The 15,690-nt window shown below is 33.7% G+C and overlaps 3 protein-coding genes across 5 annotated transcripts; 2 read left to right on the plus strand and 1 right to left on the minus strand.

Moving 5' to 3' along the window:
* The first annotated feature begins 258 nt into the window (after positions 1-258).
* On the plus strand, positions 259-3,541 carry LOC133308814 (uncharacterized protein OsI_027940). 2 transcript variants are annotated; one of them, XM_061509525.1, is made up of 7 exons: positions 259-389; positions 974-1,160; positions 1,476-1,635; positions 1,746-1,777; positions 1,874-1,957; positions 2,032-2,095; positions 3,233-3,541. In XM_061509525.1, the coding sequence occupies exons 1-7, from the start codon at positions 385-387 to the stop codon at positions 3,319-3,321; spliced, it is 621 nt and encodes a 206-aa protein (XP_061365509.1). In that variant the 5' UTR covers positions 259-384; the 3' UTR covers positions 3,322-3,541. The 2 variants fall into 2 exon arrangements, with proteins under 2 accessions (XP_061365509.1, XP_061365510.1); XM_061509526.1 differs by lacking the exon at positions 1,874-1,957.
* Positions 3,542-8,412: 4,871 nt separating this feature from the next.
* LOC133308840 (WD repeat-containing protein GTS1) lies at positions 8,413-11,743 on the plus strand. Its single transcript, XM_061509561.1, has 8 exons — positions 8,413-8,626; positions 8,764-8,971; positions 9,066-9,161; positions 9,260-9,334; positions 9,665-9,775; positions 10,327-10,418; positions 10,743-10,827; positions 11,201-11,743. Exons 1-8 carry the CDS (start codon positions 8,496-8,498, stop codon positions 11,570-11,572), a joined length of 1,170 nt encoding a protein of 389 aa, XP_061365545.1. The 5' UTR covers positions 8,413-8,495; the 3' UTR covers positions 11,573-11,743.
* Positions 11,744-12,994: 1,251 nt separating this feature from the next.
* Positions 12,995-15,690, minus strand: LOC133308834 (probable U6 snRNA-associated Sm-like protein LSm4). 2 transcript variants are annotated; one of them, XM_061509556.1, is made up of 7 exons: positions 15,563-15,690; positions 15,222-15,263; positions 14,987-15,085; positions 14,779-14,856; positions 14,524-14,563; positions 13,883-14,050; positions 12,995-13,592 (listed from the first exon to the last, which is right to left on the minus strand). In XM_061509556.1, the coding sequence occupies exons 1-7, from the start codon at positions 15,563-15,565 to the stop codon at positions 13,576-13,578; spliced, it is 447 nt and encodes a 148-aa protein (XP_061365540.1). In that variant the 5' UTR covers positions 15,566-15,690; the 3' UTR covers positions 12,995-13,575. The 2 variants fall into 2 exon arrangements, with proteins under 2 accessions (XP_061365540.1, XP_061365539.1); XM_061509555.1 differs by having other exon boundaries at positions 12,995-13,598.

Consider the following 15,690-nt stretch of genomic DNA (forward strand, 5'->3'; position numbering starts at 1 on the left):
AAGGGTTACTGGGTTAGTTAGGCCACAACCGTGATGGGTATTATACAAGGGCCTATACTTGGGCCTATTGTAGAGAACGGGCCTAAAAGTGAAGTTGCACTCGGACGTCGGGCCAATTAATTACTAAGTTCGGCCCGGGTCTCAATCTGTGAGTGTGAGTTCAGCATATTCTAGAAACTCAAAATGGATTTAGCGCAGGGAAGGTACTAGAAGTCTAGTAGTGTCGTCCAACAGACGTTTATTTATGCCATATAAATACTATTGTTTAAAAGCTAAAGTTGAAGAAGGGTCAGATTTGGGGTTTCTCTCAGTTGCTATCGAAGAAGGAACTAGGGTTTTGCCATACCTGCTTTTTCTCTTAGGTTTTTATCAATCAAATCAAACATGAGGTACAAATTACCACACCTGCATCTTCTTGCGCTGGATATCCTGTCGTAATCTCTTTGATTATTATCCTCACGTTTTTTTTGTTGTTGACAATATTATTATGAAGCTGCTTTTCTCATTCATTTCTACTTTTAAGATTTGGGATTGTAATTGCATTTCTATCGATCAAATTATTTGTTTCTCCTTATACTCTCTCGTCAAATGATTCCCGATGGCAGATTGTGTTGCTGAAAATGCATTTGGAAAAATAAGTACCGATGTTTTTTTATTTAGTCTCCTTTTATTTATTTTAATACAATTTGTTCCTTGACCTAAATTCCTTTATCATTTAATTTTTTTTATTTTATTTTTTTATAATTTGAGTTGCTTCATTTCTTGTGGAAATATGGATGATCTGCAAATGATTGCTGAGTTCATGAAAGTGGTTTGTGATTTGTGACTGTTCAGTATTTTATAATGTCAGCTGTAAGAACTCTCAGCAGGTCGTCGGTTTCACCGTTTGATTTTCCTTTTTGCATTGCATGTATTTTTGAACCCTCTCTCTTTTTCCCGTCATCTCTTAATTTGTTGCAATTTTCGATTGCAGTCGTCATCCCGAGGTCAAGTGGGCTCAGAGAGTAGACAAGGTCTATATCACGGTGCAATTGGCTGATTCCAAAAATGCTAAAGTGGATCTTACTCCAGATGGTGTTTTTACCTTCTCTGGCAGTGCTGGTGCTGAAGACCATCAATATGAGCTCAAACTGGAGCTCTTTGACAAGGTTAATGTAGAGGTGAGAGCACTTTCCAAATTTGTGGATAGCAATCATAGCATTAACATCTTTAAAAATGTTTTCTTTTTCTCCATTCCTTTTTCTTATGAATTGAATTTTAAGACGTGGCCTGATAAATGCCTGCTCATACTGGTGGTGTTTGTCCTCTAGCTTTATATGCATTTTCATAATCGTTGTGTTTAAGTTTCATGTTATTTGTTCAGTCTTTTTCTTCTTCTTTTCCTGAGCAATATTTTCTGATTTGCTTCAATTGCTAACATATGGGTTTCTTTGATTTATTTTTAATGCATTTCCTTCACCATTATCTCGTTTCAGGAGAGCAAAATTAATGTAGGAGTGCGAAGCATATTCTGTGTCGTGCAGAAGGCAGAGAGTGGATGGTGGAAAAGGTTGCTGCGCGGAGAAGGCAAGCCTCCACATTATGTGAAAGTAGATTGGGATAAATGGGTGGATGAGGATGAAGATGATGTTATTGGTATGCACGTTTGTAAACATGTTTTTCTAATGAAAATTTTTATTGTGCTATGAAACGCAATATCATTTTATGCATAGTCTGATTGATTTTTCTCATTGTTGGTTGGTTAGGTGAACCGGATATGGGAGGGATGGATTTCTCGGTATGCGATGCGTCCATTTGATTCTCTGTCTCAACCTTTTCTCCTAATGATATCACTTCACCCTTATAATTGTTGTTATTTTTATATTTGATGCAGAAATTTGGTGGGATGGGTGACGATGCAATGGGAGGAATGGGAGGGATGGGAGGAATGGGAGGGATGGGAGGGATGGATTTCTCTGTATGTAATGTGCTCAATTGATTCACTGTTCTCTTATTGATGTTATTTGTCCTAATTACCTTTGCATCCTGCAGAAATTTGGTGGGATGGGCGACGATGCAATGGATGATATTGATGAGAATGAGAGTGATGATGAAGGTATCTATGCGAAATTTTGTTGTTGATATCCCCCCCTCCCAAAACACCATCTTGACTATAATAAAGCTTGCATGATTTTTAATTTGGGATGGTAGTTAAGCAAGTTGTGGCGTGTGGCTTTTACATGTTTAATTTTGTTAATGTGCCTGTACGTGCATGCGGGGTTGTTTGCCGGTTTTTTATTTGTTTTTTTTTTTTTTTAAGGAAATTGGAATATTTGGATAACGTACTGGTCTATTGCAACTTTTGGTTGTAAGGGTAGCTATATGGTATATTAAATATTTCTTGGTGAGATTAGGGATTTTTGTTTCCATCAGTTATAAGGGTTTTGGTGGACATGTGTATGGTTGTGGAGTCTAGAGGAGAGTGTTACATGTTTAGTTATTCGGACAGCAGGCTAGAACTAAGATGGAGAATCGAAGTTGATTGTAAGGAGTCAGTGTTCCCAAATTGAAATGTCTAGTTTGATCAGAGGGGTTGCTTCTAAATTGTGAAACTTAACAGTTAAAGCTGATTAGCTCATCAGAATTGGAGATTTCGAATTTGTTAATGCAACTATATTCAAATTTCAAATGAATAAAATGTAAATAGGAATCGATGTTTAGGTTCTCTTTCTCATCCTGTGTCGCAAATAAGTAGTAACTCTAACCATTGGCTTTATTCAGAATAAATCTTATATCTTTACTACTGTCACGTACGCCTGAAAAATGTTTTAATTTTTTTTCATTTTTTAAATCAAAGAAGGAAGTAAACGGTGGGGCATAATCTTGATGCATGTTGCTTCAAGGGTATTGCAACTTGGAAAAGGGGAATTAAGAAAAGAGGATTTACCTTCTCCCTAGGTTTACTTCTCCGAGGTCCTAACATCAACATGCTGCAACTTGCCCCCTTTATTTTCCCTTGTTTTGCTTTTCCATCACTTGATATTGCTATATGGTTGTATTTGGAATTTTGGATCATTTATGTGTTTATATTTTGATTTAATCTACAACGTAAATATAAAATTTTGACAAATATATCTTGTGGTTATAATATAATATCCTCAAGATATTTGGTATAGATTATGGACCGTTATTGTCATACCCGAGCAATCATTTACTGGGCTAATCGTACTATTTTTGTTTGCCGACTGTATAGAGCAAGAAGTGTCAAATCCTGGAGAACAAGATGCTGGCAAGAGCGTTGGTGAGGCATCGACCGAGAAAGAAGCTGCTTCTAGCACATAATGCACTCGCAGTTCAAGATGCTGCCCTTGAAGATGCTTATAAAAATTGTCGAGTGAATTTTTCACGCTCTACCATTGATTGGTAGTTTTTTAAATGGAGACGTTAGTGTCTCTCGTGTGTTGGCTAAACATTTAGCACAAAGCTCGTTCTAGTTGAATTAGGATATTGTATAATTGAGATGTTTAATTTATGCATGAATTGCGGTATCTGGATTTCTATATTAATATGTTCCATGTTTTAGATCATGTTCTGAATTCTGATTAATGTTTAGGTAGTCTTAGTATTGCGACATGCAACATCGAAATTGCCGTGAGTACGAGTAGTGCGTTTAAGTATATTTTTGTTTGGTCTTTCAGTAAATTTTGATATCTATTTTAATTTCTAGCAAATAAAAAGGTTTATTATAGTCTTTAAAAAATTCAAAATGAATTTATTTAGTTGAAATCGTAGTTTTTTACAAATTTAAAAAAGATTCATATTAGTCCTTAAAAGAACTAAAATGAGTTTATTTTAAAATTTTTAAAGACCACGATGAACTTTTTTATTTACTAAAGAGTATATCGTAAAATTTGCTTCGGCTGAGAATCAAAAAATATTTATTCTAAACGCCCCCTTTGCTCACCGCCGCCCACTATAAGCCTCTTATAACAGGATAAAAGCTGAATCTAAAATAGTTAAAAATGAGATTTTAGTAGGTAAAAAATATTAATAAAATATAAGATTGTTCTGTGAAAAATTTATAAAATCACTAGAAATATTGATAAAACTGTTTTGATAAAACAAAATTGTAAAAATGTAAAAATGCAAGTACGTGGGGATTTTAATTATCATTGTTAATAATAATTAATAATCCTTTTTTCAAGGGAATACTAAATTCACTCGTAATAATGCTATAAGTCTATAACCGTTAAGCTTGAGTTATAGACTTATAAGTCAAGGACGTGTGTACTGAATAAGGAGCTTGGGATTGGGAGAAGATTAACAACCTGCTCCCTCTAAACGTAATTAGAGAAATAGCTGGCATAACTCCTCCTAATCCAAGCAATGGAGAAGACAGAGTGAATTGGGAGCTATAACCTGTGTCCCAGATGTAACATCTTCATAGAAGATCGTCTCCATACCTCTAGGGATTTGAGAGGCATTTTTGTTGGCCTCGGATGGTTACTAGTTAGCCTTCTTCTTTCTTGTTCTGTTTCTGTTTTTGATTTTTTTTCTATTTCTGTTTTGCTGATCTTTTCTTGTATTTCAAAATAAAAATAAAAATAAAAATAAATAAATCTGTCTCTACTTGACAACTAGGGGTGTTTGATAGATGATTTTTGTTTAAATTTTTGGGAAACTAAAAGTGTTAATCTAAGTTACCTGACAGAAGATTTATGGAAAAATATTCGGGAATGTGATTTTCCCTATATTTTGTTTTGTAAACAAAATTTAATCAAGAACACTATTCAAAAATATCCCCCAAAAGTGATATTATTGAATTTCCAAAAAAATAAAAAATTTAATATATTTCTAGAAATATTTTCAATCAACAAAACATAATATCAGAAAATTTGATATAATATTTCTAGAAATATTTTAGTTTATCAAATAATTTTTTTGTAATATTTTCGAAAAAATCAATTTCCTATTATATTAATCGTAATTTTCGAATAAAAAAAAAAATTCTCTTGCCAAACTGGGACTGTTTGGTAGGAGTAATTTGTTTAGAATGATAGGAAAATAAAAGAGGGATTCAAATATTATATTTGACAAGGAGTTTTCACAATATTTATCTGGTCATCCAATTTGCCCTTGATTCGATGTTATGTGTAAATTGTGAGTCACTTTCCCTCCTCAAAATACCACCAAAGTCCAAAGGGGTGGTATTTTTCATTTACCTGATGTTGGGATTTGGATACAAAATTTTTTGTACAAATGTGCTCTTCTTCTCCATGTCTTCATTTCTTCATCTCTCCGCTTGTTTTACGTGATTTAATTCACAATATAGGAATCATGGGACTGCATAAGAGATACATAGAAAGAATATGTAAAACAAAAGTAGATGATACGCACCGATCTGGATCTCGATGCCGAAGAAGAAGAGAAGGAAGCGCAAAACCGAAAGCATTGGGGCACCACCACCAACAATGCACAGCGCCTTCATTTCTCTCTAACTGTCACCACTAAACTTTGTTCAGTTCTGTTAAATTGTTTGTAACCCTCTTTCTCTTCTGGGAATATTAAACTGTTGTTAATGACTTTGCCATGTATGGTTCTCTCTCTTTGGGAGATCGTTTCTATGTGAAGACAAGAAAATGTTCATTATAATTTTTTCAAGAATAAAATAAAGATGGGGTTATTTTTGTAAAATAACCTCGTATTCCTACTAATATTTTACACTAAACCAAATAAGGACTCAGTAAACTTAATCACAAAATCTCAGTAATATTTTAGCATACCAAACAACTTTTTTATAACATTCCCAGATAATTCACTTTCTTATTATATTTCTGGTGATCATGATTCCTAGGTGATCCGGACAAAATATAGAAGGCCCAGTGGAGGCCCAATAATACACACAGCCCAATCTCGTGAAGGGTCCAGAACTAAGCGCGATAGTCATCATCGCGCACACAGCAAGACGCGATGCCCTCATCGCGCATGGAACCGCCCTTAGGCATAAACTCCAGGAAAGAGGAAATTAACTTGAGAACTATGGCAAAGCCCACCGCGCCTTTGAACTAATAAACAGAGGACAGCTCCAGCTTTTCGCGACTCTATAACTTGACATTAAGAAGATAAGGCTACTCAGGTTCTAGCCTGACCTGCAACCCAAATCTGACCAATCGGAGGCCATACCGTCTTACTAGGGTGGCATCACAACCGCTATATAAGCCAAGGGTACAACACCTAGATACATTCATCCTTTACATTAAGAACATACAAACTCATGTCTCTGATACTGACTTAAGCATCAGAGTGTCTTTGCAGGTACTCCCCATTCAGATTCGTCGCGTAAATAAAGGACAGAGACATAGTGATATCCAACTACAACTCCATGCCCAAGACCAAGAACACCACCCACATTCCAACCGTGTGTGATTAGGCTTGATACATATTGATCATCCCATATTGTATTTGATTTGATCACTAGGCATTAAAAAATTTCTCCTTTACCAAACGCCGTAGTGTAAAGTTGAAGTTAATTACGTTAGGTCTGGATTTTAAAAGTGGTTTTATGTTGAGTTTTACATTTTGAATTATCTCTCCCCACTTGATCTCGCATAAATTTTTAAAATTGAAGTTTGTAACTGGCGATCAACATCAATTTTTAAAAATTTAATTATTTTCTATGGGTGTAATTTTTTATTTTACAATTTTTTGTAAGTAACTTTATTTTTTGATATATTTAATTTAAAATTGTGACTTTTAATTTTTTTGAATAATTTAAAATAAGAATAAATGCATAAATAAAAAATAAGATTTAAAAGTTAATTTTTAAAAATAATATAAAATTATATTAAAAGGATATTTTTGTCTATTTATATCGTACAATATCACTATATTATAATGGAATAATATTATTCTATCAAACTATTTATCTAATACATATCAAATACGGGATAAGAAAATTGCTTATCAAACCTATATTATTTCGTATTTTAATTTAATATTCTTAACTTATCAATTTCTATCATATCATACCCAACAAACATGCCTTAGTCTTACTTGATTACGAGTCTAAAATTAACCAAAACTCAAAGAAAAGTAACCCAGTCACAATATTAGACCAGGTTACGGTTTGGTTATTCTAAATTATAAATAAATGTAAAAAAATGGATTTAGTATTTCTTATGTGATATGAAAAAAAAAACATTTTCTACACGTATATAAAAATAATGAGACTCATACAGGGCCATATAAGGAGAATAACAAGAAGAAAATATGAATCTCATATAATTTTATATTACACAGGAGATAAAATTATCTACTATAAACACGAAAAATACTAATCCCTAAAAATATATGAAAAAAATATTTGTCCTTTTAAATGACACAACTTGTGTCATTTCACCCTCAGAAAGAGGTAAGACTTCATCTTTATTTTGTTTCCACTCTCTCTTCCTCATGATCTATCTCTTTCTCTCATTTAAAATGACATAACTTTATCTTTTAAAATGACATATATTTTCCCCAAAATATATATGTAAATAAAATAAAAGATGTTGTGATCTACACGTTAATATTTCTACTTTAATTTTTATTAAAAAGAATAAAGATAATAAATGTATAGAATTTTTATTTTTTTATTTCATATTTACGAAGAAAGTCAATACAATAGATTAAAAAAATAATGTGCAAGCATGATATTTTTTTATACGGAAATTGAACACGTAATCAATACAAATTACCTAAATTCCTCTTCACGACGAATTCTAATGGCTTTGCAAGCATGATTGTTAAAACATAAACATGTGAGGTGATTCGATATGGAACTATGATTCATTTATATTTTAAAAATTCTGACGTGTCGTATTTGACACTCCAACATGCATTGCATAAGCTCAAAAAAAGTTCAAAGATTACATCACGTTGTATTTTTAGTTTCAACTATTCGATTTGTTGGATTAACGTTATCATTTTATTGAGTTTAATATTAATATGGAGAAAGGATATACCTACAAAATCTATTTTCGTTTACAATATCTTATAATCACATTTTAACCGTTGATTTCTGTCAACCTGACGATTATAATTTATTGAAAATTAATAATTAATTAATAAATGTGATCCAATAAATTATAATTGTTAAATTGACAAAAATCAACAGTTAAAATATGATTATAAGAAGTTGTAAATGAAAATAGGTTATAAGTATAACCTTCCTCGTAAATATTTAAAATATCTTTTTTTTTTTATAAAATTGATATATATTATAAATTTAGTTTATTTTTTTTAAATTATTAAATATTAAATATAATATATAGTATATAAATTAAAAATATTTTTTAAATTATCGTATAGAATATTATGTATGTATGTGTCGAAATTTAATATTTATGTACGTAAGAAGTCGTTTACTTTTAGACCTCATCCCAGCTGATAGAAGCCCTAAAACCCTGGCTGACATCAAAGACGTGATGCTTTTCTTCTTCGTCGGCGACAGCAATCAGTAGAACACAAAAACAAAAATGGAAATCAGTACGGTCATGGATATCGAGGAACAACCTTCACCCAACCCCAACAACGTTAAACGCTTCGGTCTTAAAAACTCTATTCAAACTAACTTCGGTGACCACTATGTTTTCCAAATCGTCCCAAAGTACGCTCTTATTTTTCTAAGCCGTGAAATTATACTCAAAACTCAATGAAAAATATCGAAGTTTCCTTTTTGGTTCTTTTAATCGAAATTGTGCTCTAATTATTTTGTGGGGTTTTCTTGCTGTTTCTGAATGGAAGGGATGATTGGAGTTCAATGGCGGTGTCATTGTCAACGAACGCGGTGAAACTGTATTCACCTGTGGGGGGTCAATATTATGGAGAGTGCATGGGTCACTCTGCAACCATTAACCAGATTTTGTTTTCGGGTCCTTCCAATCCCCATGTTCTATGCTCCTGTTCTTCAGATGGCACAATTAGAGCTTGGGACACACGAACGTTTCAGCAGGTAGATTTGATTTGTTTCTTCTCTGATTCTGTGTTTTGTTTATAATTGATACCAATTTGCTGCTTGAGTGTTGAACTGAATGGCAAAATTGCAGGTTTCTTTCATCAATGCTGGTTCTTCTCAAGAGATCTTCAGCTTTTCTCTTGGAGGGCCTAATGGAAATTTAATTGCTGCTGGCTGTAAATCACAGGTTTGCTTTCGGCTGCGGCTACTTCAGTGATACTTTATGAAGTGATTTAAAGTTTAAACTAGTGTGTAAGCTATTCCCTCCTGTATAATTTTGCACAGATACTCTTCTGGGATTGGAGAAATAAGAAGCAAATTGCATGCCTACAAGACTCTCATGTTGATGATGTTACTCAGGTTTGTGCTTTTCAACTTGTTTTTTGACCACTTACCCCCTCCCCTCAATTGTTCGTCATAATTAATGCACGTATATTCCTGGTGGGGCTTATCTCATCTACTTGTAGCCTGTTATAGAACGAGGTGATGAAAATAATTGTTACTGGTATATTGTGTAAATAAGATGAAGATGACAGTGGCAATCCCTTTTAACTTTTCTTAGCTAAAATAAAGCTTTAGCAAGTTCTTATAGTAGCTTCTATTCTTTTGATAAATAAAATGATTTTTATTATTCCATGTGAGGCATGGATTCATGACTGATTTGTTGTTGAAAGTGTGTATTGATGCTAGGTTCATTTTGTCCCTGGCAAAGAAGGCAAGCTGATATCTGCTTCAGAAGATGGGTTGATCTGCACATTTGATACTACTGGCGATATCAATGATGATGATCATCTAGAATCAGTAAGTCTAGACTCTAATTCAATTTCCATTAGTTGATAATTCTTGCAAGTTGCAACCATCTTGAATGACCAAAGATATCAGAGACAGCTAGGCAATCATTGGGATAGGATTGTATTCTGCTATTGAGTATTTCAAGGGACATACCTTTTCCAATTTGTGTAGGGATTGAGGCATTGAGCAGCCTTGATTTATTTTATTTTTTTCACATGATGTAATTTGTTGTGTTTTTTTTGAAGGATTTCTTATCCTCCCTTTTATCCTGATAAAAATGTTTTATCTATGTATAGTTTGCATGAAAAAGTTTTGCAGTGTGCTCTTTAAATTTTTTTTCTTTTTGGTTTCTTTTGTTACCATTTTACTTTGATCCCATAGCTATGTAATTTAATGATGAAATTGATACTCATTACTCTATCTGCTACCGCGATGCTTACATATGTAGAGCTCAAGTTTCACATTTTAAAAATAAAAGGTTTCTTTGAGTCCTTTGTAAATTTGGACTATGGTAAGTTTCTCTTGCAAAATGAATAAAATTTTTGTTTACAAAATTGTAGGTGATTAATGTAGGGACTTCAATTGCAAAGGTGGGGACTTTTGGAGAAAGTTATCAGAAGCTTTGGTGCTTAACACATATTGAAACCCTGGGGTATGGTTTATCTCGTTAGTTTTCTATTTATTTATTTTAACAGATAGATATAGTTAGTCGTTTCCTATCTCATCTGCAATGAGGCATATTATGGTGGTGTGCTTTATCCTTCATTCAATGTTGTTATATTTGCTTAAGAAAGGTAAATTCATACAGAGAAGAAACAACTATCATACAGATTAATAATGTCTGTGCAGATAGTATTCCAGCTCTACTGTTTATGCCAATAATTACTTAATGACTGGAAAGATGCATATGCATACTAATTCTTCCCCCTTTTGCAATGTCTGATTCTAATATTTCATTGTACTCTGTGTTGCCTAGTATCTGGGACTGGAAAGATGCTAGAAATGAAGCGAACTTGTCAGATGCTCGTACTTTAGCTTCTGAAGGCTGGACTTTGGATCATGTGAGTTCCTCCCTATTTTGATTGAATACACTTATATAATTGAACTGGAAAAGTATTGAGCTCTATATGAACATGCATGAAAACTGTAGTTTTTATCTCAAAAAACAAAAAATGTGATGTGTAGCAATCTTATGAAGAGATGACATATCATTGCTTGTCAAAAGAAAGAGAAAAAGGGACTGTGGTATGTGTTGAAAGAATTATAGCTCTCTTAAAGGTTAATCCTCCAGGAGAAGAAAATGCTTGTATTTATATGTTATATGTTCTCTTTAGATTTTATGCTGAGGATAAAAATACATGAAATTAGCCCAAAGCAAAATTTGTATACTGCTGCAGTGTATGCCCACAAATTGATATTTCTTTCTTTTGCCAGGTTGATTATTTTATTGATTGTCACTACGGTAGAGAAGCTGAAAAATTATGGGTTATTGGTGGCACTAATGCTGGTGCTTTGGGCTACTTTCCCGTAAATTATAACGAAGCGGCAACAATTGGAGCTGCAGAAGCAATTCTAGAGGGTGGCCATACAAGTGTTATTAGGAGTATTTTACCCATGTCAAGAATTCATAATGGAACTAGTAATAGTCCTAGCCCTGGCATTTTTGGATGGACAGGTGGGGAAGATGGTCGGTTATGTTGTTGGCTATCTGATGATTCCCCTCAAATCAATCAATCTTGGATTTCAAGCACATTGATTGTGAGGCCAGAAAGAACTCGCAAGAATAATCGTCATCATCCCTACTAGCAATAGCATGCCAATGTCAACAGAGCATTTCTCTTTATTATTTTTCATTTAGTTAGTTTTATTTCTCCCTACAACTTGGGTTGAGTTTTGATAAAACATTTTGTTTTCATATATGTGTATGTATCTACTGCATGTAATATTTGTACTCTGGGTATTTTAGGGTGCAAATGACAATGTTTTTAAAAATATATTTTTTATTTTTTATTTATAATCTAGGAAATAAAAATAGTTAGATATTGTGTTATCAAATACAACTATGTTCGTAGAAATTGAAATAAATTATGTTATAAATATATTTTTCTGTAGACTTTTCCCAAACACGAATGGAAAAAAATTATTTCTCTCTCCGAATAGTGCGAATAAAATAGAATGGATCATTCTTGCTGATTATTCTGTAATAGTGTATGTGTCAATGTTTTTTCTTATATCTTTTATGAAACTAAAGGTGTTAAAACGGATTTGGCCTGTTGCATCAACCTGTTTCACCCGTCTTGGCAGATTGGGATGAAAATTTCAACCTTTTAACCCGTTCTAATTAAGGCAGTTTAAAGCGGGTCATCATGCAAGTTAGGTTATTTTTTCGTGTCTAAGTAATATTTTATTTGTTATCTCAAACTTTTGTAATATCCAAAAAATTTATTTCATTACTCCTCACTTGATGTATGACAAAAGATTCTATATATAAAGACAAATGAATTCTTAGAGACTATCACATTGAATGTTATATAAGTGAAAAAATAAAACTTAATGTGAAATGAAATTAAGTAGTACCATAAAACTTATATATAAAAAATATTTATTAAGTTTTTTATTTTTTAAACAGATTAAACTGCTATAAAACGAAGAGGAAGATTATACTTACAACTTTTTTTATTATGAATTAATAATTAATTAATGAGTTTAATTTGCAAAAATCATAACCGTTAATTGACGAAAATCAATGGTTATGATATATAATTGTAAGAGGTTGTAAAATAAAATAAAATTGTAACTATAACTTCTCTCTAAAACGAGACATCAAAATTTTCAACCTACTTTTAAAAGGTGAGGTAACCCGCCCTGACGCAGTTCATGAGTGGCCAGCCACACCTATATGTTATCTGTAATTCTATCCATTTACGGGATTACATTGATGATTATGTAATTTTCTTTTAAGTGATGATTTTGTAAAATCAAATAAACAAAAATTCACAAAAAAATCTATGCTGGTTTTATTTAGAAAATTGATGACAACTTGGATATTGGCACGTGATGCTTTTCGTAGTGGAATTATAACTACATGGTTTCTTTTCAAAGCCAGAGCTACGCCCCAGCTTTTGGGCAGCAAGGACCCCAATCAGAAAAAACAAACAACATGGTCAACTTTGCCAAATACAGGAAGGGAAATATTGGAAGTCTGAAAAGCATAGAACAGTCCCGGTCAGGGTCTGACCACGAATAAATTAATCAAAACTAAGGGCATACATAGCCATTCAGTTTGTAATTCATTGGGTGACTTACTGAGAAAAGCTAAAGCAACCAGCTGGCCCCCTCCCCAAAACATACAAGAGAACCAAATTGCACACAAAGCCAAACTCTGCTGGCAACTTTTATCAGTTTCATTGTTACTTCAGCCTTCAACACTGGCAAGAATCACTATTCAGCATGAGAGGGGAAGGACACAGTTCATCTCTAACTGCCTTAGAAAATACTAAAACATGAGTTCAAGCTAAGACCCCCAAACATTTATGTACAGGTGGAACATCTCTAAATATAATAGCAAGTTTGCCATTGGGAAGGTATGAAAGATTATGCAGGCATAGAAGCTTTCCTCGAGTAATATAATAGCACCAACACTTTTTTTTTTTATACCATAAACACAAGAAAAACACTGGAAAGCTAAAATCCAAGGATGCACAGGAAACACCAAATCTGCAGCTGATACGCATAAGAGACAAGCGCAAATGCCTCTTAAACTTGGAAACTGGCCCATCTGAACTTGTAGTTCATATCACTTGTTTGAATCAACCTCTACCTCGCCCTGCACCTACCAAAAGAAGCAAAGGCATCGGATGAATCCCAAGATTTAAAGAAAAAGGCATATATAAATTTTATGCAAGACATTTCCAACCATAAATTTTAACATTAAAACTACCAAATTTAAGAATCAGTAATGTGTTCTTTAAATAATAATTACTTTTACACTGAAGAAATTTCTTGGTCATCAGGAGCTCATAAGGAAACTGAACTGAGAGACATGGTGAATTTAAGGAATAGAAAGCAACGTACGAAGAGGTAGTAATACATGCAATGAGTGCATTTATGATTTACCTCTGTTTCCACCAGGTTTTCCACCTAGGCCACCTCTTCCTCGCCCTCCTCCAGCTCCCTTAGCACCACCATCATCGAGACCACGCCCAATTCCTTTTGTTTGGCGTCCACCAGCACCATCCTCCCTACCTCTTCCCCTTCCACGTCCCACACCAGGTGGTTTGCGATCTGAAAAGGGAGACATTAATCAAAGATCTTTCTATTTTTTTGCGTAACTGGAATGCTGCACGAATAACAGTTTATAATATGTGGGTAAATTAACTCGCTCAAAGTGATAATATGATATTGTTTGCAGATTTATAAAAAAAGTAATATGCATCTTTATTATGACAAGCATGCCAATATTCCTTTTACTTTTTCCCTCTTATAGATCACCGAGTCAATTTAAACATAGAGATGAACGACCAACTGTTGGGTCCATCAGGGGAAGTTTGTTGGGTTCATTAGGGGGAGTCCAAAACACCGAGGAGATATGTACCAACAATAGCTTTTGACACAATGTCTTAAACCCAAAATCTTAAGGCATTAGATTTATGGTTTCCCAACTTGTCCATTCTTATCTAACAATGGACTTTATCACTCACATCCCCATTGCACTCAGACTTGAATTGTCAACAACTAGATATCAAAACAATGCATACCTGCACGGCTCTTGGTTTCTTCCTGAACTTTGTCAATAACCTAAAATAATAAGCAAAAAAGTAAGATTAGCTGATAAATGCATGTATGACTCAGACATCACTCAACAAATTCTCAAACCATTCACTATAAGGCCCCAATGCATAAGGCTCCCACCATTGCGGGGTTAGAGAAAGGGTAGATGTGCACAACAGATCTACCCTTTACCAAAAGAATTTTTATTTTTATTTTTTTAAATTCTCAACACCACAACACACCTCATCAGGAACTCGAAGGTACTTAATTGTATTGCCTCGTATGTAGCATTCAGGCATCCGCCAAAATCTATCTCCGTCCTACATTGCGAATTTCAATCAAACTTTGTCAACAAACATTTCAATAATCATAATAATCAAGCAGCCAACAAAACACAAGACAATAATAAATAAGAATGAAAGGAACAAGGGCATATAAAAAGAACATTACTTTCGAGGTACAAATGACTTCTCGAAGATGAATGTTCATCCACGTATCGCAATTAACCAAATGCCCGTTATAAGTCTCCCCATTTTTCAGTTCCACCAGCTGTTACAGCATGTAAAAGTATAATTCTTTTTTTATATATATATGAAAAAATAAAATAAAACAATTCAATAGAAATCAAAAGAACAACACAAGTTACAATAGTGACAAGATAGAAGAAAGAAAAAGGGTCAATTACCATAGGGTGGCCTTGGGCAGTCTTGAGAAGGGAAAGAGGAAGCTGCAACAACAATTAAATGAATAAGCTAAGAATGCGGCGAATTAACAGAGACTGTGAGCGTAACAGCAACGGTAACCCTATTGCTTCCGTTTTGATAAGAAAACTTTCACCCCAAAGAGTTTAGGATACGGACACCGACATCCTATGATCATTTAACTCTTAAAAATTATATATTAAAAAGAAAAGAAAAAAAAGGAACAGAGAATAGGAGGGTAGAGATACTCCCAACACCAGAGATCTAGGTATTCGTTGTTAGCGTTTGAAAATAATGAGGTTGAAGAAAGAGAGGTGGTGTTTACCATCTGGCGGATCGGTGGTTCAAATGTTGGTTTCTGTGTGTTGGCGTGTGTCGTCGTCGATGATGTTTTGCGTTTCAAAAGAAAGCCAAGTTCCAAGTCACAGAGAAGAGCTCTACACCCCTCTATGA

The sequence above is a fragment of the Gastrolobium bilobum genome, unplaced genomic scaffold (genome assembly GCF_033153095.1).
Source record: "Gastrolobium bilobum isolate Gb01-03AN ecotype WA unplaced genomic scaffold, APGP_CSIRO_Gbil_v1 utg15473, whole genome shotgun sequence".
NCBI classification, from domain to species: Eukaryota; Viridiplantae; Streptophyta; class Magnoliopsida; order Fabales; family Fabaceae; genus Gastrolobium; species Gastrolobium bilobum.

Excerpts from the sequence above, each read along its gene's own strand:
- LOC133308834 (XM_061509555.1), bottom strand. Across the intron at positions 15,086-15,221 it reads CTGCCCAAGGCCACCCTATG|CTGGTGGAACTGAAAAATGG; the intron begins GTAATTGACCCT and ends ATGCTGTAACAG. Across the intron at positions 14,051-14,523 it reads AGAAACCAAGAGCCGTGCAG|ATCGCAAACCACCTGGTGTG; the intron begins GTATGCATTGTT and ends CTCCCTTTTCAG.
- LOC133308814 (XM_061509525.1), top strand. Across the intron at positions 1,161-1,475 it reads TTGACAAGGTTAATGTAGAG|GAGAGCAAAATTAATGTAGG; the intron begins GTGAGAGCACTT and ends ATCTCGTTTCAG. Across the intron at positions 1,778-1,873 it reads TGGGAGGGATGGATTTCTCG|AAATTTGGTGGGATGGGTGA; the intron begins GTATGCGATGCG and ends TATTTGATGCAG.
- LOC133308840 (XM_061509561.1), top strand. The coding sequence starts at position 8,496 with ATGGAAATCAGTACGGTCATGGATATCGAGGAACAACCTTCACCCAAC. Across the intron at positions 8,627-8,763 it reads GTTTTCCAAATCGTCCCAAA|GGATGATTGGAGTTCAATGG; the intron begins GTACGCTCTTAT and ends TCTGAATGGAAG. Across the intron at positions 8,972-9,065 it reads ACACACGAACGTTTCAGCAG|GTTTCTTTCATCAATGCTGG; the intron begins GTAGATTTGATT and ends GCAAAATTGCAG.